The 19145-nt window shown below is 35.8% G+C and overlaps 1 protein-coding gene across 1 annotated transcript; it reads left to right on the top strand.

Moving 5' to 3' along the window:
- Positions 1-1987: 1987 nt before the first annotated feature.
- On the top strand, positions 1988-13632 carry LOC127795854 (probable hexosyltransferase MUCI70). The gene is made up of 10 exons (XM_052327783.1): positions 1988-2105; positions 2190-2956; positions 3606-3890; positions 4292-4502; positions 4697-4806; positions 4899-5098; positions 6904-7007; positions 11725-11912; positions 12003-12202; positions 13018-13632. The coding sequence occupies exons 2-10, from the start codon at positions 2707-2709 to the stop codon at positions 13252-13254; spliced, it is 1785 nt and encodes a 594-aa protein (XP_052183743.1). The 5' UTR covers positions 1988-2105; positions 2190-2706; the 3' UTR covers positions 13255-13632.
- Positions 13633-19145: the final 5513 nt, after the last annotated feature.

The raw sequence follows: 19145 nt of genomic DNA on the forward strand, positions 1-19145 counted from the left end.
GAGGAGCTAAAATTCGAGCTTATAACCTTAAATTTGTAGCATGGTAGTTTTTTGTTGGATGCAATATGTTATTTCATATAAAAAAATAGAACACACAATCAAAATAGAGTTAAAGAAATACCGATACTCCAATCATCTGAATCCTTTTTATAGGCAAATTACTAGTCGGTATTGAAATATTAAATCAACACAAGAAGATTCACATATTATAATTAGTGTTCGAAAATGCGGCCTAGGCGGCTGCTGCGACTAAAGGCTGCTTGGCACCTCTAGGCGTCGGGCCCGATTGATCGAGCCACGACGATTCCTAGTTCGTGCGAAGTCTAGGCCGATGTATTTCCTCTTTCCTTTTCTCTATCTGGTCATTCATTGCGGGTCATTTCTCTCGCCACCACCGTTGATCTCGTCTCTTGGTTGTTCTCTTTCATCGCTATTAATCTCATCTGTTGGTCGTCCTTTCTTGTTATCGATCTTTTCTTCTTTCGGTATGTATTCATCTTCCTCCGCCTTCAATAAAAAAGTAAAAAATATTGCTCCTTGCTGTAGCAAACAACCTTTTTCCTACGCATCGCCTAGGCCCCATATAGACGCTAGACCTTAACCTGACAACCGACTAACACCTAATGTATTTTAGAACACTGATTATAATTAAATGTTTCATCTTCTCTTTAGTAACTATATGGACATTTTCCATCAGAATTTTGGATGGAATAAGGGACCTAATCTTAGGGTTCCTTTAATAGGTCATCCCATTAAATACTAAGATGGACAGAGGCCTAAAACTTGATTAGATCATTTAAATGGGTTTTACTATCTTATGATCTCGTTTTTCATAACCCAAAATTTCAATTAGTGATCATCTATGTAATAATTTTCTACAAAATTTTTCTTAACCTTTCTCTATTTGTTTCAATGCACCGACTATTCTCATAAGAATTTCTATTGATCTTTTTTTTTTTCATATAATGAAATTATCTTATACTTATTTTACACATTTTATCTTAATGTTAACGTGGCTTTTATAAATATAAAATACAACAATAAATATATCTATTTTCTAATAAGAAGACTGATTAAACATCTCTCAAGGCGTTGGCAAAATTAATCCAAAGAGTGAGTCAGTCAAAATTGATCCACTTCCAAACTGAAGAGATTAGACCCAATAAAACAAAAGATTGGTGGCTTATTGACCCATCCAATTCCAACCCACCAATCTTCTACTGGAATTGGAATGGTCACATAGCCTAATGGCAGCTCCCATTGCGGCTTTGTGTCAATTATTGCTCCCCCAAATGATGCCCCCACTTCACTTCACAACACTAATTTGATCTTATTATTTTATAGTGAATGTGTAATGTTATTTATCTATTTTCACTTTTAATTAATATATTAAAAAATAAAAAAATACTGATATATAAGTTTTTAATAAAAATGTGTTAATTAGACTAAAATCTATTTGCAGTCTAAATAAATAGTATTACTTATTGTTAAATAGTATATTTATAGGTATATGGATATTTTTTTTATTAATTTTGATATTTAAGTGACATATAAAAAAATAAGAAAGTTGATGTAATAGTAAAGGGTGTGATATAAAAACAAAATATAAGAATATAGTGTAGCAAGAAGAAGTGTGATATAAGAATAAAAACATTACAATATATGTTGAATCTAAAAACATTAAATATAATATAATAAAATTTTTCAGTTATTTACATAGTAGATTGACAAGAAGATAAAGAAACATAAAATTTCGATGGAATTAAGGACTTATAAATAACATGATAATAGATAAAAGATGATCGAAAGTTTAGTGTAACAAAATTGGAGAATTAAAGTTTGTAATTAATGATATTGTTTAGTATTTTTCTTATAAAATATACTAAATAGCTTATAATTTTTTTATGAGAGTATATAAGATATCGATAATCAAATTATGATGAGTGTAGTCAGTGGATAAATACGAAGACAAATTCAAATTAAATTTAAAAAATATATATATAAAAAAAAAAACACAATTTACAAACGGCAAGCAACTGTTCAGATAGCACCATGCGTTGGTACCACTGGCGGTCGTTCACTTCAAATCAGAAAATCAAATTAGCGTATGTATAGCTATAAATAGACGACTAATTTCTCAATAATTATTTTGGTTTTTTGTTTGATCATTTTTTCCTGCTCATGCACAGGGAATTCTTCGGCTTTTTGATCTTCGATTCGTCCCAAAGATTTTGATTCACGCGCAAAACCCCTAGAAATCATTCGCAAGCGTAGATATCCATTTCTGTTTCGAGCATTATATCGAGCACATCTCATTGATCTGTGAGTGTACAGTCGTTCTTCATATTTTATTCTTGGGAAACCATTTTGGGCTGATTTGGGAAACTGTGCTCGGTTCATGTGGGTTAATGTACCCTCGCTCGTTCAAACTATTCTGATTTGTTTATACCCAGTTGGATATTTTTATAGCAATAAAAGAGGGAATTTTTGTTGGATTTGAGTTCAAGTTTCAGAGGATGTATCTTTGGCTGGTTGGTTGGCGCATTCCGTTGATTCTGTGAAAATTGAGGCGTGTTTTTAACTCGGGGGCCAATTTGGGTTACTGGGTCTGGATTTGGAGGTGAATTTCGAAGCGGAAAGAGGAATTGTGGTTTTTGGAGTTGGGGAGATGAGAAGAAAGAGAGGTCAGGGATTTGGAGGACAATAATGACAACACTGCCATTGGGTCTTCGGAGTTCAGGGAGTTATGGATCATTGCAACAGCAATTCCAGAACAGTGTATCGCCAATCCAGACTACGCCCCCGCTCGGTGCCCGTAAGCCTTCTAAGATGAACAAAGATAAGGAGAGTTTGTTTCATAGGATCTGTAAATTTGCCGGCCGGAAAAAGGTTGGAATGCTGCTCTTGTGTGTTGTTTCTGCTGCAGTTTTTGGATGGGTATTGTATGTTGGCAAAGGTTCGATACCCCGTATTTCTTTTCGTTCTTTTTCAGTTATGCATGATTTGATTTTGGTTCAGAATTACTTGGTTTAATCAACTTTGTTGTGGAAGCTCAGATATTGAATTTGAATACTAATTGGATCATGACTAGCATCAGTTTCTTCTTAACTCTCTGAGCTTGAGCAAGTCATCTTCGAAGTGGCAGCCATCTGTTTGTTTTCATGCTTGGACTGACAATAGTAGTGAAGCTTGTTAAATAATTACTGCCCCAAATTTGATGTCTCGTACAATAATCATGAAAATCAACCATATGTTGTTTCTTTATTGAGTTTGGGTTTTCATATTAAATGTTTTTTTTTTGTCTCTATTGGACTGTATTATGGCTTAAGTTTATTTGGAAATTTTTTGATTTCCACGTCACACATATCCCAGTTTAGTAATTTTCCCCGAGTGGGCCTTCAGCTGCCATAATCTTCCGTGCATGTTATTGATCAACAAAACTTCTCATGTTATTCATCAACGTATCTTCTCCTAATATTGATCACAATATCTCTTGACATGAATGCACAGCATTGTTTCCATGTCACAATTTTGTATGTTGGTGTGGTTGTGTTTTATGTTGATTTGAGCAAAGAATAATTCAAGCATTTTTTGGACATTTTCAGGTGAAGCTGCAAGTGATCACACTCCTATAGAGCATATTACATTTAATAGAAGCAAGCCTTTAATCTATCAGAAATCTTCACTTCCAGATGGACAGAAAAATAATGATAATAATATCTTATCTACTATGTGGAATCATATGGGAACAAACAGAAGTATATTGCAGCCTCCTCCTCCCCCTGCTGCTCCTGCATATTTTACAGGATACAGTCTTCCACCTGGAAATCCATGTGAAAGTTTTACCCTGCCTCCACCACCAGCTGATAAGAAAAGAACTGGACCACGTCGTAAGTTTGAGGTCTTATAAATTGTAGAGATTCTTTCAATTTTTTCTGAAAACTATGATGTTCTTTAGCAGTTGTAACTTGCCACCATGTTTTTTTTTTAATGGAAATGCATATCATTATTGTTGAGAACACAAATAGTGAAGAAAACCCTTCTCTGGTACTTCAAGATTATAGATGAAATAGCTGTTAACAATTCAACATGGAGGCTCTTCTTACGCATATTTGGCCATGCATTAAGACGTGTTGACAAAATAAAAAATAAAATTATCCATCTCTCTAATAAGCTAAGCTTTGTACTGAGTTGGAGTTTGCAATGGTCAAGTACCTGTTTTAAAACTAAGGAGGGCACATGTAACTAAAATGTTAAGTTTCTTGAGGTTTTTTGCTTTTCTGCCTTTCAGCATGTCCGGTATGCTACCTTCCAGGGGAAGATGCAATTTCCTTGATGCCAAATGTCCCATCTTTTTCTCCTATACTTAAGCAGTTAACCTACATCCATGAAGAAAATTTAACTGGAAGCGAGTTTGGAGGCTCAGAATTTGGTGGATATCCTTCTCTGAGGCAGAGGAATGATTCCTTTGACATAAGAGAGTCAATGAGCGTGCATTGTGGGTATGACATTCTTTTCCAGGAAATTCTATATGAAATGGTCATTTCATTACCAATTTTTGCTTTTTTCTTAAAAAAATTGCAGGTTTTTCTTTTAAAGTTATTCAATGGTAAACCACATCATAGTGGTTTTTCTGCTGCCATCCTCTCATTTTTGTCCATTTTACTTATTTTTTTGGTTTTATCTACTCAAACAGATTTGTCAGAGGAAGTAAACCTGGACGCCAGACAGGATTTGATATTGGGGATCCTGACCTTCTTGAAATGGAGCAATGTCATGGGGTCGTGGTGGCATCAGCAATCTTTGGTATTGCTCTTGTAAGCCTATTAAGAATTTAATTCCTGTATTCAAACTTGTGGATTGCAATTCTAATAAGTGTGCTTTTGAGTCTTGACTAGGGGCTTATGACATAATACAACAACCAGAGAATATTAGTGAAGCTGCTCAGAAAAATGTTTGCTTCTTTATGTTTGTTGATGAAGAAACAGAAAATTTTCTGAGAAATTCTAGTGCACTGGGCAGTAGCAAGAAGATTGGATTGTGGAGAATTGTTCTTGTTCGTAACCTTCCTTACACTGATCCTAGACGCAACGGGAAGGTAGAAATTTACTTTTTCAGCCTTTATCAGTACTTGCTAAAACCTTTTTATTCAATTAATATTGTTGAATGACATTGGTTTTATCCTTTTACTTCATGAGAAAGCCATTGCCTATGCTGACACTCTCTTTTCTTAAACAATTTTGAGCACATCTACTGAAATAAGAAATTCTTTAATTTCATTAAAGTATTAGGTATTGTGTCTAGCCAACCCCATGTAGTGGGATTAAGGCACAATATGCTGTTCTTTTTGTTGCTTATTAGGTATTGTGTGTAAGATCACTTATCATTAAATAAATGTATCTAAGATTAGGTGGCTCGCTTGAATGGCTGCTATGCTATATCTATTCAACTCTTTAATACTAATTTTTATTCAAAGAGATACCTTGAGTTTGTGCATGCTGGCTGTCCAAATTTATGTTTCCACAAACTGGTAATACCCTGGCAAATTAACAGATTTGTACACTCATTCCAAAACATTGATTCTAGTGATCCTAGCAACCTTAATGGCTTTTCATATTTATTTTGTTAAACATTTTCTTAGGAGGGAAGAAGACATGAAAAAAAAAAAATCTTCAGATGGGAGGGTTTTGGCTTGAAAAAAAAAAAAAACCATGGTCATGTTCTGAGAAAATATGCTGTTCTCTTGATTAACTTGAAAAAGCAGTAACCTAGATTATGTTATTTTGCTATATATCTCATTGTCAAAAGCAATCTAGTTTTAGAAGTTTCTTGATTCTAATAATAACATATACAAGTCTTCCCCCATTTCACTACATTTAGAGGATGTGATATACTGCATTCTTTTTCCCATTCCATAAAAGGTGTATCTAGCGCACGAGGCTCCTGTTTTGCTATGGTTGGGGGAGGATATATTGTTCCTGGTTCAGGATTTTGGTTCTTTCGTTCTTGGTTGTTTTGGTTATTTCATTCAATTTCCTAATGGGCTTCTTCTTTTTACCTTTTGTTTTATTTATTTATTTTAATTTTGAAGTGTCTAGATGACTCATGCTCACCTTCAAAAAACTATGTTGTTAGGTGCGGTTTATCTAAGATCTTAAATTTCCACGTGCCGCTGCATTTCTTCCATCCAATCACATGGTGCCCTTGTCATGCTAGCTCCACTTCTCCATGGAGTGGAGGGCCTACCTTCGCTTGAGTCTACCTCAATTTTAGTGTTTCCAATGAGGCTCACAACTATAGGAGTGGAATGATACATGAGGCCCTGTTTCTATATCACTTTGTGATGGAAACACATCCCAGAAGTTATTGTTGTAAGGTGTAGTTGAGTTAAAATTTTATATACATGACACTGTTTCCAATCAATGCGATCACGTGACATATCTAAGTTTTCTGAACAGCAGTTACTTCTTAGCCTGTACGCTACTTATCAAAATTTGGAAGAAATTTGTGACTGATGAGGTTCAGTTTCTTTTTATTGGTTCTGCACATCATGGGTTGCCCTCTTCTAGCAGTGAAGTTGACTGTGGATCTGCTGGTTTTCATGGGTTGCTGGTTTGAGTCATTGCTAACTTCCTGCTGGCAGTCATATCCTTAGCATGTGATAGAAGCTCAGCCTAGTGCCTTCCTCTTGTTGAGTGCTCTTTAGTTTTGTAGAACTTTGAGTAATACACACTTTCGAAGGACAACTTATATCTAGCATGCATCTATAGCTTGTGTAGAAGAAAAGTAACTTGGACTATGGTGTTGATTTGTGATATATACTCTCAATTTGGATGTATTAGGTATTTTATGCTGAAAGGCCACATTAACGAAATGCTTTGACAACTGTTCTATGTTTGACAGGTTCCAAAGCTTCTACTACACAGGCTTTTCCCTAATGCCCGCTACTCTCTTTGGATTGATGGAAAACTTCAGTTGGTTGTAGATCCATATCAAATCCTTGAAAGGTACTTCTAAAGGATTTTTGTTTTTCCCTTTTCTCGTTTTGTGTGTACATCTTTCTTGGTGTGCCCTTAGGATAAAAAAAACTTGCAAAACCTAAGTCAAAAGGCAACTGCTCAGTTGATGATATTCAGTTATTTTGGCTGATTAAAAGTTATCCCTTTGTGTTGATTCTTTCAGGAATTATCATCCATTAGTGTTGCCCTTGCATTGCATAATTCCTTGTTGTGGTTCTTCATTGATCACCAACTGGCTGTCTTCCTTTTTTTTTCTGTTCTTTTCTTTTTTTGTTTTTTGGGTTTCAATTTTTTCTGTTTTTGTCAACAAACAGCTAAAGAAGCTTGCAAAAGTTAAGCCAACAGGCAACTGTCTAATTGATGATGTTTAGGTCTTAAGGTGGATCAATTGCACTGATCCCTATACAAATTGATTTCCCTCCTAAGTATAAGTAGTTTGTCTTCACCAGCATTATTTTGCTGCTCAGGTATGTCATCAGCCATCAAGTAGTTGGCATGCATCAGACATTGTGTTTATTGACACTTACTAGTAGGTAGATTTCAGAAAAGACTGAGGTTGGATCAGGCCATAGGTTATCTTAATTTGAACCCCATAGTAGAATTGATTGGTTTATCCAATCTGAATCTGACAGAGTAAACATTTTTAAATCTTAGCTGAGATCTGAAGGAAATTAGATATTGACAAATTCATTTATTGCAAGATTCAGATAAAAGTTGAGATGAGATGAACAAATGGCAGAAAACTTTAGAGAAATATAAATAAATATATACATACATACATACATACATACATACATACATATATATATATATATATATATAAGCCACAAAACATATATTGAAAGAAAAAACAAAGTACCAATTTGAGAAGATCCAGAGAAACGTTGCTGAGACATTATTGCACAAACAGACACAGTTATGACTTATGAATTTCCCTGTGCATTTGTGTCTATCCATGAGAGAGAGATGCTCTATCTTGGAATTCCCATACATTAGCATTCACGCAGGTCATTATTGACATGAAGCTGCATAGCATTGATGGAGGCATGGTCCAGTTGCCAACGGCAAAAAGAGGATGAAAGATCATAAATTCATTCATGAACTACTATTAACCTTCTTCTTGCTGCTATTTGATAAAAAACTGAGAAGGGAAAGAAAAGGCATCATGCACAAGGAAAGTAAGAATAAAAGAATTCACTGAGGGTGTGTATTACTGACTGACAAACCTGAGGGAATTTCTCAGATAAATGCCTCCCACATCAAACCGTCTTCTTACTGCTACTTGAGGGAGGGAGAAAAAGGGAGAGTGTGAAACCTTTTGGTAGTAATGGTAAGGTTGCTCTTTTGTTAATGGAATGTTATGGGTTCCAGTTGTAGAAACATTTTCTTAAAAAAAGAAAAAAAAGCAAGGGGAAAGCTATGTATAAGACCTTCACAAAGCAGGGAGTTTCATGCACTGGAGACACCCTTTAGGTTTAAAAGGAAAAATAAAAATTTAGACTATTAGATGAAATAACACTTGCAGAATATTTCATGAAGCATAACAGCAGTAAATTTCTTAGCCATTATATCAATAAGGGTGTCTTATTGACTATTAAAATTGGTAATATTTTCTAGCTAATCATACCTCCTATGAGAACATCTTAGTGGGGTGTTTGTCTACCATTTTGCATTCTGATCAGCTTTGCAAATAGAAACTTTTAGAAACTTAAAGAAAATGTGGAAGTATTGGAAAAAAAATAAATGCCACATGAATTTTACTTTGTCAATAATTAATGATATTTTGAAGTACACATTTCTCTTTACGTAATAGTGTTGAAATAACTAAATCATTCCCTTTAGTACTTTAGTCTCTGATTTGCATTGTATTGTATTATTAGTCACTTAAAAAAGAAAATATAGGAAATAACATAAGAAATGTAAGATGTTAGTAAATTATAGATGGAAAAAGAGAGAAAACAAGACATACCAACCACAGATTTTCTAATGTATCTACACCACAAGAGCATATCAAGCTGTAATCCCATTTGAGGGGTTGGTTACATGACTTGTAGCTCATCAATCATTTATATATATATAGCCTTTTTTTTTGTCAGGTCTTTATGAATCATCCCTAAGAGTTTCTCACCAAGTTTTTCTTGATCTTCCTCTACCTCTTTTGTTACAAACTTCTTCTTCCATTCACTCTCCTCACAAGAGCCTTTATTGGTCTTTATCTCATATAACCAAACAATCTTAATTTTGTCTCATGCATCTTGTATTCAAAATGTTCAACCTTATTACAAATAATGTCATTCATAATTTTAACCTTTTTGTATGTCCATGCATTTGTTGTAACTTCCTCATTTATGTTATGCCCTTATTTTGCCCATGATGTCTTACCGTCCAACATTTTGTACAATACAACAATGTTGGGCTTATAGTCATCTTATAAAATTTTTCTTTTACTTTATAGAATCTTACTATCACATAGAATGTTAGGTGTACTTTTTCATTTTAACTATCTTGGCTCTATGGGTAATATCCTCAATAATCTCTCCCATCTCTGTGGATGATTGATCCAAGAAATCTAAATTGATCTTTTCTTGGGATGACTTGATCTTCAAGTTATACCATAAATTCATCCACATTTGTATTTTTACTAAAGTTACATTCCGTATATTTGGTTTTCAATTTGCTTAATTAAAACATCTAGATTCTAAAAGTTTTCTTCCATATCTCTAGCTTAGAAGTCACTTCTTCTTTTGTCTCATTCACCAAGACAATATCTGCAAATAGCATTCACCAAGACAATATCTGCAAATAGCATTCACCAAGACACATCTATCTAGATATTGTGAGGGCAAATAGATAGGGTTTAATGCAAATCCTTGATATAATCCAATTGTAATTGGAAAAGCCTTAGTATCTCATCTACATGTTTTCGCACGTGTTTTTACTTCATGATACATGCCTTTGGAAATGTGTATATAAGCAATTCAAACTCCTTTATTTTCTAAAACCCTCCATAAGACTTCTCTAGGAACTTTGTCATAAGTTTTTTCTAAATCTATAAATACCATATGTATCCTTTTGTTTATAGATCTTTCCATTAGATTAGCAAGTATATAACTTTGATTTTCTACTTGGCAAGTTGGCATGAAACCAAATTGGTTTTAAAATACATTGTTTTTTTTTTTCTTAATCGTTTTTCAATTACTCTCTCCCAAAGTTTCTTAGTGTGTCCCCTTAGCTTGATTCCTTTATAATTTTCAAAACTTTAAACATCTCCTTTAGTATTTATGGATCACATTAAATAATATCGTTAATTGAAAATGTCCTATTCTCACATGCATTTTCATCCTTCTTTCAAGATATTATTTGGTCCAACTATCCACCATCCTTAAAAGTCTTGTCCATAATGACCCCTACTCCATTCCCGACCTAATTATTCTTTGAGCACCAAAGTTTAGATTCTATCAACATTTTAGCCTCCTCTCCGGCCCATTTCATCTCTGTGAGGCACATAATATTAATTTTTTCTCATAATCAATAATCATCGTATCCACCACTTCCATGGATTTTCCTATCAAAGTCCTGATATTCCTAAATCCAACGCTTAGTTTATGATTCTAGACTAACTTCTTTATTTGCACTCATCCATGAAAATGTGAGAACCCTTGTATACTTAAGACTACATCTGGGTGTTGATGCATTGGTCGTAGCTCATCTTTTATTGCACTTAGGCAATGCAACACATTGCTAAGAGGGTTACACCCCAATGATTTGCTGATTTTATTGAGAATTCATATTGGTTAATCCTACAAGCTTTATGTTAATTGTCAGCTACCTTACGCAACCCTCCTCCTTTATATGGGCTTGGGACAGGTTGTAAATAGGAATCAACATGTGGAGTTTCTAAAGTATTTATGTTGACAAAGAAAATAATAAGTTACTTACACATGCTTGTTTTATCTTGTCGTCTTTATTTCCATCTCTCCTCAACTGTTTCAGAGTTATTCTTAAACATTTTCTTTCAAGTTAAAGTAGTAAATAGAAATGACCACTTTTAGATCTCCTAAATGTTGAACTAACATATTTTTTTTTCCACATGAAAGAGGGAAATAGAAGTGATTATTTTTAATATTCTTGACAGTTGAAATACTTATTTTTTAGGTGCCTTTGATGGTGTTTGAATGTCATCTGAAAAATTTGAAATTGCGTTTTAACTAGTGTTTAGTTGAGTTACCTAGGAAATTGAAGCACTGTAGTCATTGATGGGAACAAAATGAGGGTTTGTTATTTTCTTTCCCTTTGTTTTATTTGCTTTGTAATTGCTTTTCTGATTTTATTTTTTTCATTTTACTCTGAAGAACATTTCATCCACTTTTGTGTAGAATTATTCTTTTTGAGTGAAGATTTGTTGAAATCTCATTGCTGATTTTTTCTTGTACCTCTTATTGTGATTCTTTGAGGAATTTAATTTACTGGTTTTCTGGGGGCGCCTCAACTAAGTTCGTGACATTTTGGATCTCAATGTAGTAAAGAATAGAGCTATTTGATTGTATCTTTACTTTCTCGTGATGAAAAGGATTTGCTTTATAGCCTGGAAATACACCTGTTCTTTTAAGTTTATTCCTATGTCTTTATATCTGTTTTTCTGCAATACTCAAGCACCATTTGCTGCAGAATTTTGTTCACTTCGATCTTGCTGGTTCTCTTCCAGGTTCTTGTGGAGGAAAAATGCCAGTTTTGCAATATCACGGCATTATAGACGGTTTGATGTATTTGTAGAAGCAGAGGCAAATAAGGCTGCTGCGAAGTATGACAATGCCTCCATCGACTTCCAGATTGATTTTTATAAAAGGGAGGGTTTAACCCCATATTCTGAGGCAAAACTTCCTATTACCAGTGGTAGGAGTATGGTCTTTATCATCTATTGCTATTGTTGTTTGGATCTATTTCCATGTTTGATATGAGTTTTGGTACATTAATGGCCTGCAGATGTTCCTGAAGGTTGTGTGATAATAAAGGAGCATATTCCTATATCCAACCTCTTTACTTGTCTTTGGTTCAATGAAGTTGACCGTTTTACTTCCCGAGACCAGATTAGTTTTTCTACTGTAAGGGACAAGATCATGTCAAAGACCAATTGGACTGTTAATATGTTTTTGGACTGCGAAAGACGGAACTTTGTAATTCAGGTAATTTTTTTGGATCCCTTAGCTGATACAATGTCACCAAATCTGCAAGAAAGAGAGTAAGTCAGTGGGGCTTGCTTACGTGTTTTCTAAACATTCTTGCTTATGTCACATACACGAAAAAAAGTATCACACAAGGCTCCCAGCTTTGCTAGGGTTGGAAAGGGTTGTTTTTGTATGCAGCTTTTTTTGCAAAGAGGTTGTTATAGGCATCTATAAGTATTATGTGTTTTTTTGTCCCTTGGGTTGCAAAACATTGCTAGTTCATCAAGTGTGGAAAATTTTAAGCTGTTCCATCTGATCACTTTATGCACCACACAGCATACACATCTGAGAAGATGCGTAGGGCGGAAATTTTAATTTAAACGTCATAATTATGAATGTGGATAATTATGGAAAATGAAGGCTAGGTGACTGAAAATCTGAAACTTGCTACTACTGGCCAATGTGACAGTTCCCATTCTATTTTATTCTGCCTCGTGTTTGGTTTTTTGCATTTTATCTTTTGCGTGTTTGGTTACTGTGGCAAATCAACACAATTTACTTCCTATTAAATGTCAATGAGCATTTTTCTTCAATTCTGTTGTTCTTCCACTCCTGCCATTCTTGTTGCAGTGTAGTTTCGTTCTGATTCTGCCACTGAAATGTAATGTTTTTTGTTTCCCCACTCGCTTCATGCATTCTTTTGCTCTCTGGATTTTTCTGTGGCTGAATTAGATGCAATTCAATTACTCGTTTCAGGATTTGAAGTGATGGTTTCAGTTCCATTGCTTTCTCCACCCTCTCTTTGCTCATCACTAACTTGTACCTCCTTGCAGGGGTACCATAGAGATATTCTAGAGCAGTGGGCACCTCCTCCTCCTCCCTCTGCTGTTGCCGCTATTCATCCTCCACCCCCTATTGAAAAACTTCCAAACAAAACGTCATCTGCCATTCCAACAGAAGTTATCCCAAAGGTTACAGGCAGGAAGACACCAACAAAGCGCAGGAGAGAAAGGAGATCCAACGCAAAGCGCCATCGCAAGGTTGCTGCTGGCAACAGAGACACCGGTTGATGAGGTTAAGATTTTTGTTTCGGAAAATCTTTCATTGTTTGCCAGCCCTACCTGTTCAAAGTGATGCATAGCGGCGGGGTTGGGAACATGTACTGTTAGATGAGTGTTGTAGCAGTTTTCCAACAACACATCTCTTTAATTCTTTTTACATTTTTTTTCCCTTTTTGGGTCTTGAATCGTCAATTTAATCCATTTTTTGTTGTAAATATAGCTGGGATCCCAATAATTATTACATGGGTTGTTACCATCTCTGGTACAGCCCATTTCGTGGGCTTACAGAAACCTTGTACTGGATCTCCAGTTCCTCCATTCTAAACATGTCGTCTTCATCAATGAAATTTTGTTTCAACAAAAAATCTCTCAACCTTCCACTTTCATTTATTGTTTCTTTCATTTCAATTGTTGTATGTTCCTCTCCTTGTGGCTATGATCTGCCTTGTAATGGCTAAAGATCAGGAAGATTTAGCTGTCAACATTACTGAATCCTTAGCTGTCTCATATGTTCTTTGTTACTAAATATAGCTTAGTCAACCTTTGCATTATACGAAATAGAATATGTATAACTGTAATTAGCAGTAATTAGTTGTATAGATTAGTTAGTTTTCTATTCCAATTGTTTCCTATTAGTGTATAGATTCATCATTTATATAGTTTTATAATATAGGAATAGGCTACATGTATATAAATAGTTGTATACACCATTTATAATATATACAAACTTGTTCTCTTGTTCTTATATATTCTTACTCAAGTAATATTTTCAATTAGTTAGCTAATTTCACTATTACTCGAGTAAGTCTTCCAGTTGATTTCATTTTTGTTTATGGTATCAGAGCCTTTTTAAAAAAACCCTAGCTGTTCACCTGAAGCCCTATTCTTTCACTATATTTGAAATTTCATCTGAATGTATGTACATGGTCTCAATCTGAAACTACCAAAACTAAGTCCAGTTTTGTCCATATCACCACTATCCACTTGAAGGGTGATAACTTTCTAGGCTAGTCTCAATCTGTTTGAATGTATATATGTGGGTGCGACAAAATTAAATACTTAACCGATAACATAAAAGTGCCTAATGAGAAGGACCTAGCCTACATTATGTGAGACACACATTCCGAGACTTCGACAATGGTTATGGATGATGCTAAGGTGAATAAGGCAAGCCAACAGAAGAAACCTCGAGTTTGATGTGATCACTGCAATAAATCTTGTCATACACGGGAGACTTGGGTCATTCACAAGAAACTAGAAAACTGAAAATCCAAGAACAACAAGAAATTTGGTCACACTTATCCTATTGCTCATGAAGCCAAGACCATTCCATATGTCAAGGAATAGATGGATCACCTTCTAAAGTTGCTAAAGTCCAATTCCTTATATGGTAGTATTCCTAGTGTGTCAATTGCTCAAACAAGTGATTATATTGCTCTATCTTGTTTTTCAAATTTTGCACCTTGGATCATAGATTTAGGTGCAATTGATCATATGACTAGTTCCTCCCACTTACTCGATACTTATTCTCCATGTCTTGGAGATGAAAAAGTTAGAATTGTTAACGGAAGTTTCTCACCAATTGCTAGAAAAGGCTTAATCAAAATTTTAAAAAATATTTACCTTAAATATGTTCTTCATGTGCCTAATCTTACCTATAATCTTTTATCTATGAGCAAACTATCCAAAAATTCTAATTGTTGTGTTGTCTCTTACAAATCTCATTGTGAATTCCAGAACTAGAACTCGGGGAGGATGATTGGCAGTGCTAGGATGATAAACAGTCTCTACTATTTTGATGACAACTTTTTCAGTAATAAACATAATGCTCAAGTTTTGAGTAATGTTTGTTTCATCCCTATTTATGATCAAATAATGCTTTAGCATCGTAAACTAGGACATTCTAGTTTTCAATATCTCTAAGAGGTGCGTGAAGGACCGCGCGTGCTGGCCACGCGCCGGTCGTCTTCTCCGGCGACGGCCTTGTCGGCGTTCTGGGATTTCGATGCCATCTTGAAGCCCTCATCTAGTCAATCAACATGGCACCTCTTGGAGCTTGAACGGAACACCGGAGCACGTCCAACCGACCACTTGAAGGCTCGGCCAAGCAAACCGCCTCTCTTCTCCGGCGACTTCGATTACCCCCTCTAGACTTCACCAAAATGCATGACAATGCACAAAAAGAATTCTTACCTCATGGGAAACAAAAGCCCCTTATTCCTATTGCTCAATTCGTTCGATTTCGGCCTCGATTGGAAGCTCCATTTCCTCAAACTTTCGGCCAAGCATTGTTATTTATAGCAAAACCCGAGCCTTGAAACCCCTTTGTCCACTCGACCCGTTGCCTTAAGAGTCTCCACCTCCCCTAGATCGGCCTGGAAGCGACCCTTGCCGACCAAAATAGCCATTTACAGGTTTTGATAAAAATGACCCAATTTTCGGTCAATTTTTCTTGAAATTCGGTCACCCCTGTGGCCGTTGTCGGCCACGCTTTCATCAAAAGGCATCCCTAAGCAACCCTCGTGAGTTCCCTGTGGCCGATTTTGGTGATTTGATGGGTTGGTCGGCCATGGCTGTTTGGAGGTTTTCCTGAAATTGTACTTTGGCCCCTCAAACTTTGGTTTTCTCACTTTGGCCCATTTTTACAAAGCTCCTCAACTTTGCACAATTGCATTTAAGACCCTTAAGTCGTAAAACATCCATTTGATCCTTGACGATTCTGAAAAAATATCGTTTTGACCTCCCTCTGGCAATTTCAAAAAACTGCACTTAGGCTCGAATATTCGTTTTGGCCCTAAACCTCTTTGTTTCTTCCTGAAACCACTAAAGGGTTGTTCCTTATGAAAAACCAAAGCCCCCTTAAGCTTCCGTTGAATTCTCGAAAGTCGTCTATAATAATTCGATATTGCAGCCTAATTGACAGCTGCATTTTAGCTGTATCGAAAACTGTTCCCGATCTCATTTCTTTCGATGCCATAAATTATGCCTCGAAATACTCATCATGGCCATATCATTTTCTTTTGGTATCTCGACTCCAGGGCACTCCCTACAGTCGATTTGGTCAATTTTTTGGGCTATTTAGATACTAATCTTCCCGAAATTTCGTTTTTCTAATAAAACGCTTATTTTCAAATAATCCTAATTTCTTGGGTATTACAGAACGAGCCTTGAAGTCATTCAAAAGTGGAGTGCTCCTTCCTTAGGGATGCTTGGGTCGATCGGTATCTTAGGTCCATTCTATCATGATCCAAACGTATCGTAATACCTCAGGCTTGCTAGTTTCCTCAAATATGCCTTTCCCCATGCTCGAGGGAACTTTAAGAGCAAATGGAGGCCTACCCGTTCAATTGGAGGCAGGAGTTGCACGAAGTGTTGATGAAAAGAAATTAATTATTAGTATTTTTGCAACAACTCCTAGATTACTGTATATGCCACCTTACTGAAAGATGTTTGGCACTCAACATAAATCTTCTCCAGCCCTGCGAGGGCAGTATAGTGCAATCAGCTGCGATGAAAGTTTCTCATGACCTAGGCCATGGGTATTTCAAGGGCAAAAGGCTACGCAACATTATATTGATCGCTTCACGAGTGCCATTCTCAAATAGTTGGAAACAATTTATGCCTTCCTAGAAGACAAGGAGTTCATGATGCTAGCAGGAAGTAGGTGCATGTACCAAACTTGGCAAACAAAACTCATATGTAAAACAAAAAGAAAAAAAATATGATAACATACATATGTGTGCTCTTTGTTTTGTAGCAATTTAGAAAAAGACTGAGAGTCTGACATGGTTCACACTGGGAAGCCATCGGGATGGAAACCCCTGGGCTTGACCTAATATCAACCTCTTGTATTTAGGATTCAAAGTTGGAAGATTATGAATAAACGAGATCTTTATATCCGTGAGATTCCTTAGCATTCTAATACCTTGTGATAAGTTATCTGTCGATTTGGAAAGGGACGACACTATATCGCAACTTTTGCACCTTGAATAAGGGTATCCCTTAACATGGCCATTAGTTTAACTTCCATTTTTAGGATACGATTGCTGACATAAGCATTACGCTAAACTGACAAAATAAAATCTGGATATTTTCTCTAGTTGCAGACGTAGGTACTGCGTCAAACTGCCAGAACAAAGTATGGATCTTATCTTTAATGGCAAAAGTAGGTGACAAACTAAACCGTTGAAACAAAAATATGCACATTGATATGATACGGATGCAGGCGCTCCACCGAACCACAAAAAACAAAAACATTGACATTCTATATGATAGCGAATGTAGGTGTTCTACCAAATCGCCAAAACAAAAATATATATCCTTCCATGAAAAAATAGGCATCTTGAGTAGGAGCTCCACCAAACTGTTAAAACAAAAATGCTTATCTACTTCGATGATATGATCGCGGACGTAGACGCTCCGCCAAACCGCTAAAACAAAAACATTGCTATTACGCACATGCTGAGCTACCAAAATCAAGAATCCTATTACTCATTCACGTAATTGCGGATGTAGGCTCTATGCCAAATCGCCAAAACATAAATATCTATCTTTTTATTCGATTGTGGATGTAGGCACTTCGTTGAACTGCCAAAATAAAAATATCTATCTTTTTATCCGATTGTGGAAGTAAGCGTTTTGTCAAACTGCCAAAACAAAAATATTTATACTCTGGTTGCAGAAGTCGACAGCTTCAGTAGGAGCTCTGCCGAATTACCATAAAAAAATATTTATTCTAATTGTGGATATAAGTATTGCACTAAACTATCGAACTATTGAAACAAAATAGATCTGCGAATGTAGATTAGCGAACCACATCAACAAAATAGAATGCCTCCAGGCATATTATGTGCTAGTAGGTAGATGGGCCCCTATCCTCTCTACCTGGTATTCTCTTTCACTTGGGCACAGGACACGACCTGCAAGATAGTTTCATTTGTCTTTGGGCGCAAAGACAATGGCCCATTTAATGACTGCATCTCTTGCCCTACACATTTTCATGCACCAATCGGTGGAATGAGAGAAGTTTAGGAAACATTCCTTCATGCAAGTCCATTGGGGCTCACCCCCTCCACTACACTAGGGTGTCCTTGTCGTGCATTTGCTCTTTATCAGCTAGACCTTTTCACAAATGGACTCTATTGGTTAGTATCCTTGTAATGACCCTAAATTGGGTCTAGGTGTTTTTCATATTTAATTTTAACTCAAGGGCATTCTAAATGTGAGTCTAAGTATTTTAATATTTAATGGTAAATTTCTTTGAGGGCGTAGAAATAGTTTTAGATTGTACAATCTTATTTTATGGTTCTTGTGATCATGAATTTAAGTGTATGGGTTTAATTTTTTTAAGAATTTAGGAAACTAATGTTTTGGACTCAATTTAGTTAGTGGAGGAATTATGGGCTTTTAGATGGGCCAATAAATTGTTGAGTTGGGCTGAGTCCAATGGTAAAGGAAATTTAGGTTTTATATAATAATAATAATAATAATAATAAAAGCATCTATGCTTGAAATACCCCAGAAAATGCTGTCCACTAGAAGGGCAGATCTGCCTATTTCTAAAAATAGGCGCAACTTGCAGCCTTTTCTCTCACTTTATCCTTCTTCTTTTCTGTGCACCTAATACTGTACTATTGCTGTCTCCTATTTTATTTGGCCGTCATTTTCTTTTCTTCTTCCTTGCCTTCTTCTCCCATTTTCTGTTGGCAACTGGAGCTGCGAAGGAAAGTCACAGCTGCTTCTCTTCCGTTGGATCGATTCAGGCAAGCTCCTTCCCACATTCTCTTTAATGTTCATCAAATTCTTGGGCAAGCTCTGTCTCCTGGACGTTTACAAATATATCCATATATATATATATAAGTATATACATGTTTCTCTCTCTGCAAGTAATTTAATCTTCT

The sequence above is a fragment of the Diospyros lotus genome, chromosome 2, assembly GCF_014633365.1.
Source record: "Diospyros lotus cultivar Yz01 chromosome 2, ASM1463336v1, whole genome shotgun sequence".
NCBI lineage: Eukaryota > Viridiplantae > Streptophyta > Magnoliopsida > Ericales > Ebenaceae > Diospyros > Diospyros lotus.